Source organism: Malania oleifera, chromosome 1 (assembly GCF_029873635.1).
Source record: "Malania oleifera isolate guangnan ecotype guangnan chromosome 1, ASM2987363v1, whole genome shotgun sequence".
NCBI classification, from domain to species: Eukaryota; Viridiplantae; Streptophyta; class Magnoliopsida; order Santalales; family Ximeniaceae; genus Malania; species Malania oleifera.
The window spans coordinates 117,720,475-117,733,894 of NC_080417.1; the positions used below are offsets into that span (position 1 = coordinate 117,720,475).

Consider the following 13,420-nt stretch of genomic DNA (forward strand, 5'->3'; position numbering starts at 1 on the left):
ACCGGGCGTGACCTATAAGGTCAACAAAACGATTTCATCAATTTATGATTGGTCACAAGAACATTAGAAATAAACATGATCATTGCATTTATTTTTGCAAACTACAAAATGGATCTTTTATATATTTACTATTGTATGTTGATGATATGTTGATGGCATCAAAGAACAGGGAAGAAATCAACAAACTAAAAATTCATTTAAATCAAGAGTTTGAGATGAAAGATCTTAGTGAAGCAAAGAAGATATTTGGCATGGAGATATGCAGAGACAGAATGAAAGGAAGAGTTACTTTGTTTCAGAAATAATATTTGAAGAAGGTAGTACAAAGTTTTGGCATGTTTGAGCAGTCAAAACCAGTTAGCACTCCGCTTGCTCCGTACTTCAAACTTAGTGCATTTTTATCTCCTAATTCAGACGAGGAACGTAAGTATATGTCACAGGTTCCTTATTCAATTGTTGTTGGTAGTCTAATGTATGTAATGGTTTGTACAATACCTGATATTTCACAAGTTGTTAGTATGGTGAGCAGGTATATGCATGATCCGGGTAAAGGACATTGGCAATCTGTGAAATGGATTTTACGATACATTATGAGTACTATTGATGTGGGTATAATATTTGAAAAAAAATAATACTATTTATCAACGTGTTGTTGGATATGTGGATTCTGATTTTGCAGGTGATCTGGATAAACGTGGATCAACTATTGGATATGTTTTTATATTTGCTAATAGTCTAGTGAGTTGGAGGTCTACTTTACAGTCTACTATTGCCTTTTCTACAACAGAAGTAGAGTACATGGCAGCTTCAGAGGCTATTAAAGAAGCTATTTGGTTACAAGGTTTACTTGAAAATTTGAGAGTTGTTCAAAAGCACATAGTTGTGTTCTGTGATAGTCAGAGGACTATTCATTTGACAAAAAACTAAGTCTACCATGCACGAACAAAGCACATTGACGTTCGGTTTCACTTTATATGGGATATAATTAATGAAAGCAAAATACTCCTTTAGAAGATTGTTACAGCTGAAAATCCCGCAAATATATTGATCAAGATTATAACAACAATCAAGTTCAAACATTGTTTAGACTTGATCAATATCCTACAAGTTTGAATATTTTTGGAAGGCGCCGATGATGCGGAACTCCAAAAAATGATGGTGACTAAAAAAATTTGTTGAATTTACCGTTAAGGTAGAGATTTGTTGGTTTTTGTTTGTCCCACATTGATGGAAAGTTGTTTTGAAGTTTTTTGTTTGTCCCACATTGGTGGGAAATATTTTTTGGACTTGAGGTTGAAGTTATATAAAGAGCTCACCTCTCCACTTATAAATCACACCTCAAAGTTGTACTTTGTCTAGAAGTAGTGGATTGATCGTCGACGACCGAGGACGTAGGTAATTATGTACCAAACCTCATTAAATTCTTGTGTTGTTCTTTATTGCTATCATTTATTATTAGTTTCTACATTACTTTAGGTTTTATATATTCAATAGCATTAGTTGTAGGATTGGTATTTGGCACAAGTGGAGTGCCCGTCACAACATAGGTAACCTAATGACTCCTTTATCATGCATTTACAGGGGGAAAAAATTGCCACATAGAACATGAATATATTTGTGCTTTTAAAAAAATATGAATATATTTGTGCATATAAACTTAGATCTCTCTCTCTCTCTCTCTCTCTCTCTCTCTCTCTCTCTCTCTCTCTCTCTCTCATATATATATATATATATATATATATATATATTAAAACCAAGTAAATTAGAACTCCCAAATGTGCTTGTGCTTCTAATTCCTTCCAAGTAATGCGGATTGGTAGGCAGTCAAAAAGCTTGTGTCTTTGTTGGCCTAAAAAGACATGCAGCTTACAAAATAATTTGAATGCAAAGCATTAATTACAAAAGGAGTGTTTGAATGGAAAGCAAGGAATAATCACAGTTCCTTAGACTTCCACCCTTCTGCCCCATCCTCCCATCCCCATCTCCATCTCCATCTCCATCTCCATCCCCATCCCCATCCCCATCTCCATCTCCTCTATATATATACACACTGCAAAGCTAGGTGCTAAATTGGGATTGTTTGTACACAAGGAGAAATGAGTTCCAAAGCGAAAGTAAGGGGCTATCCTTTTTCTAGGTTCAGTATGAAGCCCCCTTTAATTTAATTTTTCTCGAGGGGATCGGGACTCATTGCGTTAAAGCCCTCTCCTCTTGCTTACATCGTTTGTCTGGGTTTTTCTTTTCCTTTTATTTTATTTTATTTTTATTTTTTTGCTTTTTAAGATAAAGCAGTAAAGCAGTCCAATGCATAAAGCAATATTAAAAGCAAAATATGGCATTATCTACTCAAAAGGGTCGCTCATTTTATGCCTTTCAGCCTCACTTCAAACGAGCATCTTGGCTTATACGTGGCCATGTGGACGAAAGCAAAATCCCAACTCCAAGGGAACTCAAAGAGAGAGAGAGAGAGAGAGAAGGTAAATATACAGGGGGATGTGGGGGTACTTTTAAAGGTGGGATAGATGAAGAAAAAGTTGGTCCAATTTTGACATGACAGCCTTGTTAATGTAAAGTTGATGGAATTACGTACCAAACACTCCTTTTCCCAAAAGTCACATTATTATTACTAATATATTTCATTCATGTGTGTGTGTGTGTGTGTGTGTGTGTGTTGGTTTAGTGAGTTGCATTTAGTTTGCAGTGCACAATCAGTAGCACCTTATATAAAAAGACGCCATCATGAGAATTTGTAAATTATTTTAGTGGGGAGTATCCCCTGCCCCGCTCTGCACTTGCGGCCCCTCTTGCCCTCGTTCAACATTTCTTTTAAATGAGGAATTAGAAATACATTGCACAAAGTTTTAAATAATTTCAATTCTGCTTATCAGCTTTCACGGTCCACAAAATTATGTTAGGTTTTCCGAGATTGGTGGTCAATTATTAAGTGTAAAGAATGAAAGACTCGTCCCATGAGCTAACTTTTGGAATTGAAAAGTCCCTAAACTACCTAACACTAATATCAGAATCATGGTTCAACATTCTCCTGAGACGCCAAATAGTGCTTGCCAATTTCGAGCCCAACATTCTCCCTGAGGGAAAGATTGTTGGGATTTTTCCACATCAATTGCGGAAGGAGCTGATGGTCAGTTATTAAGTGTGCGGAAAAACATCACCCCATGAGCTAGCTTTTGGGGTTTTTGAAAAGATCCTAAACCACCTAACAAATTATTGCACTATTGTATAAATTAAAATATCAAAGAACTTAAATGTATATATAACTGTACGAGAGTTTAAGAGCTTTACCATTCCAAGATCAACTTTTGACCCAGCTAAGTATTCTCTCGCATAGCTCTCTACCATCAACTGTTGTTCGGCTTTGTTGTAGCCAAAAAATAATGCATCCAACAACCCACATGCTTGAAACAGGAGACTCCGAAGGAGTTTAAAATGAAAAACGGATTACATTCTAAATTAATAAGCCTCCCAATAGATAAAGAAAAACAATCTAGAAATTCAACAAATTGGGTGTCCCAAATTAAATTCTCAATCTAGTAGAGTCAACTTTGTGTAAATGGATAAAATAAATAATCAATTTTATTCATTTTCCATCTCAAATAACATTTAAAAATTAACTAAGAAATACTCAGGAAAAAAAACTTCATTGAAATGAGAAAAAACAAAACAAAAATGAAATATTAATGATTTGTAAACTTATAATTATATTAACTATTTATTTCATTTTTCCATTTTCTTGATAACTACAGAGAAAAATGTTCCTCAATACTTTTTTTTTTTTTTCCATTTCTTCATATTTTCAAGTTTCAAATGAAAGCCTGGCAAATTCTTAAGGTCCTAAAACCAAATTAATTTTCTACAGCATCGGCTCCAGTTGCTTGTAAGCGAGATTCCTCACTAATACCATATTTTTCTATCAAGTTGCCTTTTTTTCCTAATCTAATTTCAATGTTCTATTTCTATTTTGCCACTTTGAGGGCTGTCTGTTTAGACAGTAGCCAACATAGAAAGTAGCACGTGAAAAAAAATTCAAAAAACTGAATAAAAGATCAGTTGAAGAAAAAGTGGGAAGAAGGCACTTATATAAAAACTAACCTGTACATTAAACTCAAGTTCTCAGAGAGAAAAATGACCATCCATGACAGCACTTTCTATACAGCTGACACTTTCATTGCTGGTGATCAATCCTTGAAGAGTCAGCAATGTCCATGTGGAGTTGCAACTTCATTGGGTGAACCACACCATGGTACATTGGTGATTGGTGCTTACCTATTTTATTGCAATAAGTTGTTAGTGAGCTAATCTAAGAACTCCTATGATCATCAGCGCTTCATCACTCACACTGAGCCTGCCAAATTTCTAGGCAAAACATCCTGAAGCAATGGAGTCCTGTCAGTTTCTAGGCAAAACATCCTGAACTAAGGGAGCAAGAAAATCCTTAACAAATGATCTCTGCTTGTTAATTGCCTCTTGTAATAACAACTGAGCAGCCACACAAGCCTCGGCATTTGGAAAACCAAGTGTCCACGTCCCATCTTCTACATGTTTAGACGCATCCCAGAGATGACTTCTCGTTTTACTTGCATCAAATCTTGGATTGAACTCTCTTATCCGAAGACGCAACCATGTTGGATGGTTCTCATCTATTGTTGGCTGTGTCAAGGTTAAACAATTGTTTTCATAAGCAATGTCAGCAAAAATATAATTCAACACCAGATGAAAAATTATACATTATTTTTCTTTTCTTTGCTGGGCAACTGAAAATTAGATCAGAGAGAATTAAAGGAAGGGTTTCAATCAGTCCATAACAAATTTGATGAAGTCTCCCACATACCTACAAACTTCTACGAGACCAAATTCTAACGATTCAGCACAGAACAAATAAAATTTTCTTTCTTTAAAAATAAAATAAAAGTATTAAGCCCATCATTTCATTTGAAACATAACTAGCAGGAAACCAAAAATTGTCATAGAGAAGATGGCAAGTGTAACTAAGAGCTTTAGACAGGAATAGTCAGAAAAATGACCTATAGACTTTCAGCAATGATTAGCACAAGGACAAGTTAAGGATAAACAATAACCAACAAACTGATGAAATATTTTGGGAATAATTATCAGAAAACTTCCAGAAAAATGGATAAATGACAATGCATCCATGTTTTAATTTACGAAAAATGCATGACAGTTTTCATATAACCTACAACTCAATTGAACTCAACAAAGTTTATCCCAACAACTTGAAATCAGCTGTACAATCCTCTCATTCCACTCTATCTAGGGCAAGCACATCTTTGTTATGGTATAAGCTATCATAATTTTTCACATCATAGACCTCATTCCTCTTGCCCCCATATGCCATTCAACTTGAACCAAAGTCACCACATAACAATGGTGGCGTTGATGGCATTCATTCCACGAGTCCGTGACCAAACCATCTCAGCCAACTTTCTTCGCAGAAATTTGCAGCCTCTATCAGTTCTTCTGCCACTCATCTATCTCATACTCTCATTCTAGCTACACTCAGTATAGAATATTGTAAGAAACTGCAATTCTAATGTTGATGCAGGAGCATCCCAATTCCAAAAGAATGCCAAATAGGCCAGATTTACTGCCCAATTACTTTGGTGATTACTATTCATGTCACCATGCTGCTGTTCGTACTGCTTTAGCAGTTTCATTCTTTCTAGGGGATTTTATTTTGGATTATTATTGTCTAAATTTTTCATAAATAAATAAACGACTCAGATTAAAATCTCTCAACATGAAATTAAAGGCTTTTTAGGTCTTCAGTAACTTGGTATAAAAGCCTCTCCTAAAAGGCTGCAGTTTCAGTTTTTCTCAAAAATGGATTTCAGATGTGAGTTTAAGAAGCTCATTATTTCAACTAGTTCCAATGTCCTTCAATAGGATCTCTTAATTGTAGAGAGGATTTCCCAAAAGCAGTAGTATACACAAGGCATACCCAATAAAACTTACAAGTAAACCAGATATAGAGATGGAGAGTAGGATTGCTGTTTCCATTATAAAATTGTAAGACTAGTCCACTCCTACGGTCACAAACCCTATAGACTTATCTATTTATCTTCCCTCTTCAATTTCCTACAATTATTTGGCTATTTTCTTGTTTTTGTTTCTGCCAGAACTCTATTCAGCTGCAAAAAAGCAGTTTTCATGGCCCAACACTGCCAATGGTCAAGAATGATTACCTTATAAACTCACAGTAAAACATTTTCCCATGGTTTAACCATTTGGCCAAACAATTTTGGTTCTTGTTTTCAAATAATGTCACAAAAGTCCCTAACACATTTTACACTTTTGGATCCACTTCAATCAACCCCTTTCCCTGCTGGATCCTCTCAGAATCTTCCTTTGCTTCAGTTACACTCATTCAGCAACAGCGACATTGCTGAAAATTCTAGTTCTCTAACTTCTCATTAAATTCTACAAGATGGTAGCATATCTTTTTATAATACTTTTTGCTACAGGTGAGCATTTACATATTATCACTATGTATTCACTAGAACAGCAATAAAATTATCCTCAAAAGCAGGCTTCATTGCAGCACATTGCTCGATCCAAACAAATTTTAATTTCTCATTGAAATCTACAACCAGCAGATTAAGTATATTACATAGTCTGTTTTAGGGATTGGCGACTTACCCATTCTGTCAAGTGAAGACAATGTTTGCATTATCACATATCAAAATCTGACTATTTGTTCAGTGGCAGAATGACCAATAGTTTTTTATTTCTTTCTTTGTGCGGTTGACATATGCACATAACATGTTTATCGCACAAGCAGATCCAAGGCATCCAAACTGTTTATAATACCAAGTTTCTATCCAAAGTGTTACATACAGGCATAGAACTAAAGCATGATAACTCAGCCAAGTTTTACACTAGCAAAAATGTGATTGACTTCCTTTTCTCCCAGCAGCAACCCACTTACAGCTTATGCTTGGCGCAGTTCTTGCATGATGGATGCATAAACTTTAATTATGAGCAACCTGGTTGCTAAGTCGCAGCAAAGTGATGATTAATTATTTACTTCCTGAATCCTCTGATAACACACAAATCATTATACTAGTTGTCCAAAATTTTAAATAACAATCATTATATAATTATAGAACACATTTGCAGAAATTTTCTGCAACTTTTTATGATGTTCGTGTCCATTTTAACTTTTTTGGCAGAACATACATTTGTGATGATTAAATAAAACTAAACTGCACAGCAGCCCTGTGTGTAGACTTCAACCACTCAAGTCTGAAACTTAATAGATGATAATTGGCAGGTGAAGAATAAAAATTGTAAGAAAATGTCACTTTTAATAATTAGGTTGTGTGAGTTGGGGTATTTTTGTCCTCAATTCTTTTTCTATTAATTAATATATAAGACAGCAGACCTGGAGCTGTACGTTGTTGAGTTATCCCACATCAGTTGTGGAAGGGGCTGGTGGTCAGTTATTAAGTGTGAGGGAAAGCCCTACTCCTTGAGCTTAGCTTTTGGGGTTGAGAAGCCCCTAGACCACCCCAACATACGTGTGCTCCAGGAAACTGCTGCTGGGCTCTATTATCTTCGTCTTCTCTTTTTCTCGTCTTCTCTTCTCCATCTGTAACCCTAAGTGCTGTATTACTTCATTGAATCTTCAATTTATTGGTAACAAAGCAAATACTTTGAGGTAGTGTTCAGTAATCAAGGATTAGCTCTAGGAATTAGAATTTGAATGGTCAATTCCGATTCCAAGTGTTTGATTTGCTGGAATTTCATTCCAATTCCCATCCATGGAAGAATCAAATTCCCCCTTCAGCCCACTTTTTGATTCCCACTTCCTAGCCTAGAACCAAATTTTGATTCTTAACCAAAATAATAAAAAAAATTATAACATTAACCCACTCACAATGCATTCATATAATCATATATACATTTACTTGCATGACGTGTGCGTGTTTGTGTATATGTACACCTACACATGCATCACGAGTCAAACTTGTTCAAGGCATTGTGTTTGCCTGTGACCGCTTATCTCTAGCACTAGGAAACATCATACTGTTCAAGGAGTTGTACTTTCATAACCATTTTTACACTAGGAGAGAAATACCCTCAAAGCAATAAAACCTATACTAGTACTTACATAATGGTAACTTAGTCCATGCACATGAGATAAGCGGTCACAGGCAAGCATAATGTCTTGAACAAGTTTGACTCGTGATGCATGTGTAGGTGTACACATACACAAACATGCACATGTCATGCATATAAATGCATATATGATTATATGATTGCATTGTGAGTGGGTTAATGTTATAATTTTTTTTATTATTTTGGTAAGAATCAAAATTTGGTTCTAGGCTACGAAGTGGGAATCAAAAAGTGAGCTAAAGGGGGAATTTGATTCTTCCATGGAATGGGAATTGGAATGAAATTCCAGAAAATCAAACACTTGGAATCGGAATTGACCATTCCAGTTCCAATTCCTAGAGCTAATTCTTGATTACCGAACACTACCTCAAAGTATCTGCTTTGTTACCAATAAATTGAAGATTCAATGAAAGTATGACTCCTCGAACAGTATGATGTTTCCTAGTGCTAGAACCAAAATAGCATATAAAGCTCTTTAGGGGGGCAGTGAGCGTTAATTGGTCTTGTAGAACTCACTAGTAATTGTAAACATATTTAGTCTACTTGCCTCCCTCGACAGACATGTTGCTTATAGTGGTGTTGCTTAATGAAATATGTTGCTTCCATGTTTATCGCTAGCTTGCCATTTACTTTCATGGATTTCTTATTACTTCTGCTTTCATTTCATTCAATTGCTTTGAATGTGCTCTATTGGTAAACTGCGATAATCTTTGGTTGACTTGTTAAGCAAGAGTGTTCTTCACAAGGTGTGAAATACTCAGCCTGTGACAATTGGTATTAGAACTCGGTTAATTGCTACGTGAATTCACTTGCCTTCATTGTGGGATTGTGTTAAGCATTGGTAAAAGATCAAGCCAACCAATACCAAAAGAATTAGAGCGCTAGAGGCATGGGCTAAAATAGCCAACAATGTGGCCGTAGAGATGGCCAAACTTGTTAAGCGTGTTGATGATTTGGAGGGATCACAAAAACGTCAATAGAGTTCCTGGGTGTAAATGTCAAAGGAGCTCCTCCATACAGTAGAAACTTTGTAGGCTCAAATGGTGAATCTAACTGCAAAGCTACACTTTATGATTGCTATAGGAAACTCCAATGCTCCGGTGTATAAAGGAACTAGGGTGCCAAAGCCCAGAATGTTTGGGGGTGCCAAGATGCCAAGGAGTTAAAGTTCTTGTTTGATATTAGAGTAATACTTTCACACGATGAGGTCCATGGTTTTAAATAATAGCTGCAATAGTTACATAATGCCGTTACATAATGATTTTTTGGGTTTCCAATATCATTACACACCACGAAATCAGTAGGAAGAAAAATCAAAGTCGTAGCAACAGCCACGAATTGCGACCATTACGTAAATGTCGTTACGGCTATTACGTAACCACTATAGGATTGTTATGCCAAAAATTTTATTTTAGTGTTTACTTTTTCTTCTCATTTTTGTTTTTTTCCCCCTTTCTTAATCATTCTCAATATATTATGTGGCGAGAGGGGGGAAAAGATTATAATGACAATGATAATGATACAAAATTTACTATATTTTCAAATGCTCACAAGAGATGCATTAATTAACAACTTGAAAATGCTAACTTGTTAGGAAAACATTTTATTTTGATAATATTAGCAATTTGATATCTACGTTCTATATTTTTCAATTTCAACCTTCTTTTCTTTTCTAATTATTGTATATCTGTATTATTCATGTCTTATGTGTCTAATAGATTAATGGAGTGTATAACATTTTTTTTATTAATTAATTTATCACAAATAAGAACAACGAGAAAGTATAAATATGCATACGCGCGCACATAATTTTTTTGTCAATGGTGGTTTAAAACAAATGAAAATTTCTTTCCCTTACCAAACAACCTAGTTGAACTAAAGGATCCAAAATAAAACTCTTTCTAAGAAGGGTTAAAAGCTTAAAACATGCAAATACACTAATATGCACAATGTTGTGCGTGCTTGAAAAAAATTCATTGTTACACCTTGTTATGTAACATCCTCTACTCCTGCTTCCTCTTACACTCATTACCGTTACGTTACATTACTTGCTACCAAAATTTAAAACCATGATGAGAATTGATTGAAAACAATGGGTCAATCATTCATTGACAAGGAGTTCAAAACTTGTTTACCGCTCAAGCTGCCACGAAATGCATGATTGACTACGCTGTAGGAATTCCCTAACATCCAAAAAGAGTGGTGTAAGTGGAAATTGTGGAAAGTCTTTCAAGAAGGGTAAAGCCAAAAGTGAGGGAGCTGACAACAAAGCATCAACTTCAAAAGAAGTTTCGTCTTCTTAATCATTCAATACGCCCATTGGTAATGGTAGGTAACAGGACATGCTTCTTATCTCAAGGTCCTCCAAAGTTGTTGACTGCCCTGACAACACATCATTCAATGCCTTACAAGCTTCCATTGTGGAGGGGACACTATAGGATAATAAGGATGAGGAGGAAACCTTGAGGAGGGGTGCAATGCAGTCAGTGAACGCGTTGGAGAGGTAAATGAAAGAACCAAAAGTTACACAAGCAAAAGGGTTAATGTTTGTTGACTAACAGAACAATAAGAAGAGCACCTGTGCTATGGTTGATATTGAGGCTATCCATAACTTTGTTTCACAGGCAGAAGCAAATAGACTCAAGTTATCCTTGGAGAAGGATTTAGGGAACATGAAAGAAGTCAATTCCACAATTCAACCTGCTCTTGGAATAGTCAAGCAAGTCATTGTGAAGCTTGGCTAAAGGAGAGAACATATGAATTTCACAATTGTGTCATTGAATGTTTTCCAAGTGATTCTTGGAATGGAATTCTTGAGGAAGACTACGGCGGTACCAATGCCATTTTCTAGTTGCCTTTGTCTAATAAGAGACCACCCTTGCATGGTGCAAGCAGTTGCAAAGAAAGGCGACAATGAGAAGTTCCTTTCTGCCATGCAACTCATGAAGGGATTTGATGAAGGATGTAAAGACATATCTTTCCACGCTAGTTGTAGATGATGAAGTAGGCCAAGAGGAAGTGTCTACGACCATCCAAGCTATGTTAGATAAGTATGAAGTTGTGATGCCAGAGAAACAACCTTACAACTTACCTCCACGATGGGATGTGGAGCATGAGATCAAGTTGTTCCCAAGAATGAAGTCACCTATTAAAGGGTCATATAGAATGGTGCCTCTAGAGTTAGTAGAGTTGAAGAAATAGCTTGATAAACTTTTGGAAGTGGGATATATACATCCTTCTAAAGCACTGTTCGGAGCACCAGTTTTGTTTCACAGGAAACATGATGGGAGCATGTGGATGTGTGTGGACTACGCATGCTCAACAAGGTGATAGTGCACAACAAGTACCTTATTCCACTGATTGCTGATTTATTTGATCAATTGAATCATGCAAAGTACTTCACTAAACTAGACTTGAGGTCAGACTACTATCAAGTAAAGATAACATATAGAGATGTACCGAAGACACCCTGCGTAACACAGTACGGGGCATACGAGTTCTTGGTGATGCCATTCAAGCTGACGAATGCACCTGTGACATTCTGCACCTTGATGAACTAGGTATTTCATGAATACCTCAACAAGTTTGTTGTGTTATTCATGGACGATATAGTTGTCCATTGTTCCACTCTAGAAGAACAAAAAAAGCATCTACGAAAGGTGTTCGATAGGCTAAAAAAGAACAGTCTGTATATGAAGAAAAAGAAGTGTTCTTTCGCTCAGCGAAGCATCAAATTCCTTGGTCATGTGATTAAACAAGGTCATATCAGGATGAATATGGGGAAGGTATGAGCTATTCAAGATTAGAAGAACCCAAAGACAATGAAGGATCTACTTTCCTTTCTTGGACTTGATAATTACTATCAGAAGTTTATGGAAGGGTATCGAAAGGAACCATAGCAGTCAAAAGCGCGAGGCTCAATGGAGCGACGAGGTTAGCATCTCATCAGGGTTGAGGCAAGGCGATCTTCAAGAGGAGCAGGCAGGCACACTGAGGCTCCAGGCGTAGTGAGTCATGCCTCAAATTCGAACTTGCCCTAGCCCTAACCCTAGCCCTAGCCAAAGGCTTCGACTCAAACCAACAGGTCCAAGATTCATTTTCGAGCCTTTGAACCAATATAAAACCAGCAGTCCAAGCTTGCTACTACTGCTTGCTAGTGGCTAGCAAGCTGCCCTACTCTTGGCAAGTTATAGATTAACTTGCATTGAGTCATCATCGCCATTCTTCGTGATTTGTCAAGTTGCTTCAAACTTCTTCTTCTTCTTCTTGCATTAAACCACTATGTTGATGCTTTTGGGCCTTTGGCCTAGCAATTTCATTTCCTTTCTAATTTGAAGTTTAAACTCTTGCATGTGTAATTACTTATGTTGAACTATGTTTGTTTCACTTGGAACTTGGTACTTGGTTCTCATAATTTATGTGTTTATGTTTTGTTATTGAATATTTGGCATTTTAAATTATAATATTACTATTGATGTGTTTTCATATATCAATTACCCATCAAATAGGCATTGTACACAATTTTAATAATTGTGTGCCTCACCTTTGTGAGGTTAGGGCCTTCGCCCCTCGCCTCGGCTCCAATTACCCTTCGCGCCTCAATGCACCTTGCGCCTTTAACTAGTATGAAAAGAACTACTCCTTTAACAAAACTGCTGAAGAAGGGGACAGAGAAGTGCTAGGGAGCCTTTGACAACTTAAAGGAAGTCATGATGCGAGATTCGGTACTTGCTCTCAGGACATCATGAAACCCTTTGAGGTACAAACAGATGCAACAGACTATACCCTTGGTGGATTCTTGTTACAGGAAGGACATCTTGTTGCATATGAATCATAAACTTAGTGAAACCAAACAAAGGTACACAATTCAAAAGAAAGAGATGCTAGTGGTAATACATTGTTTCCACGCAAGGACATTACCAACTTGGGTCGAAGTTTCTGGTGAAAACAGATAACTCAGCCATCAGTCACTTCTTTACACAATCAAAGTTATCACCTAAGTAAGGTCATTGGCAAGAATTCCTGGCGGAGTTTGATTTCTTGTTTAAGCACAAAGCAAAGCGGATGAACCAAGTTGCAGACGCATTGACCAAGAAGGCCGAGCTGGCGGCCTTGCAAATGCTAACACACTTGAAGATAAGTACGGTTACCATGATGATGTGAGAGTGCATCAAGGAAAACCTTGCCAAAGATCCAGATGCCTAGAACCTTATAAAGTTGACAGAAGCGGGCAAAGCACGCCAGTTTTGGATAGAAAACAAAT

The 13,420-nt window shown here is 36.6% G+C and overlaps 1 protein-coding gene across 7 annotated transcripts in view; it reads right to left on the bottom strand.

Annotated features, from left to right (window-relative positions):
* Positions 1-4,068: 4,068 nt before the first annotated feature.
* LOC131152285 (protein TRANSPARENT TESTA 9-like) overlaps positions 4,069-13,420 on the bottom strand; it is a 77,761-nt gene continuing 68,409 nt past the window's right edge. For all 7 annotated transcript variants that reach the window (XM_058104127.1, XM_058104119.1, XM_058104114.1 and 4 more), the window contains one exon: positions 4,069-4,668. In XM_058104127.1, coding sequence (XP_057960110.1) covers positions 4,408-4,668 — 261 coding nt within the window. In that variant the 3' untranslated portion in view covers positions 4,069-4,407. The remainder of the gene's footprint in view (positions 4,669-13,420) is intronic.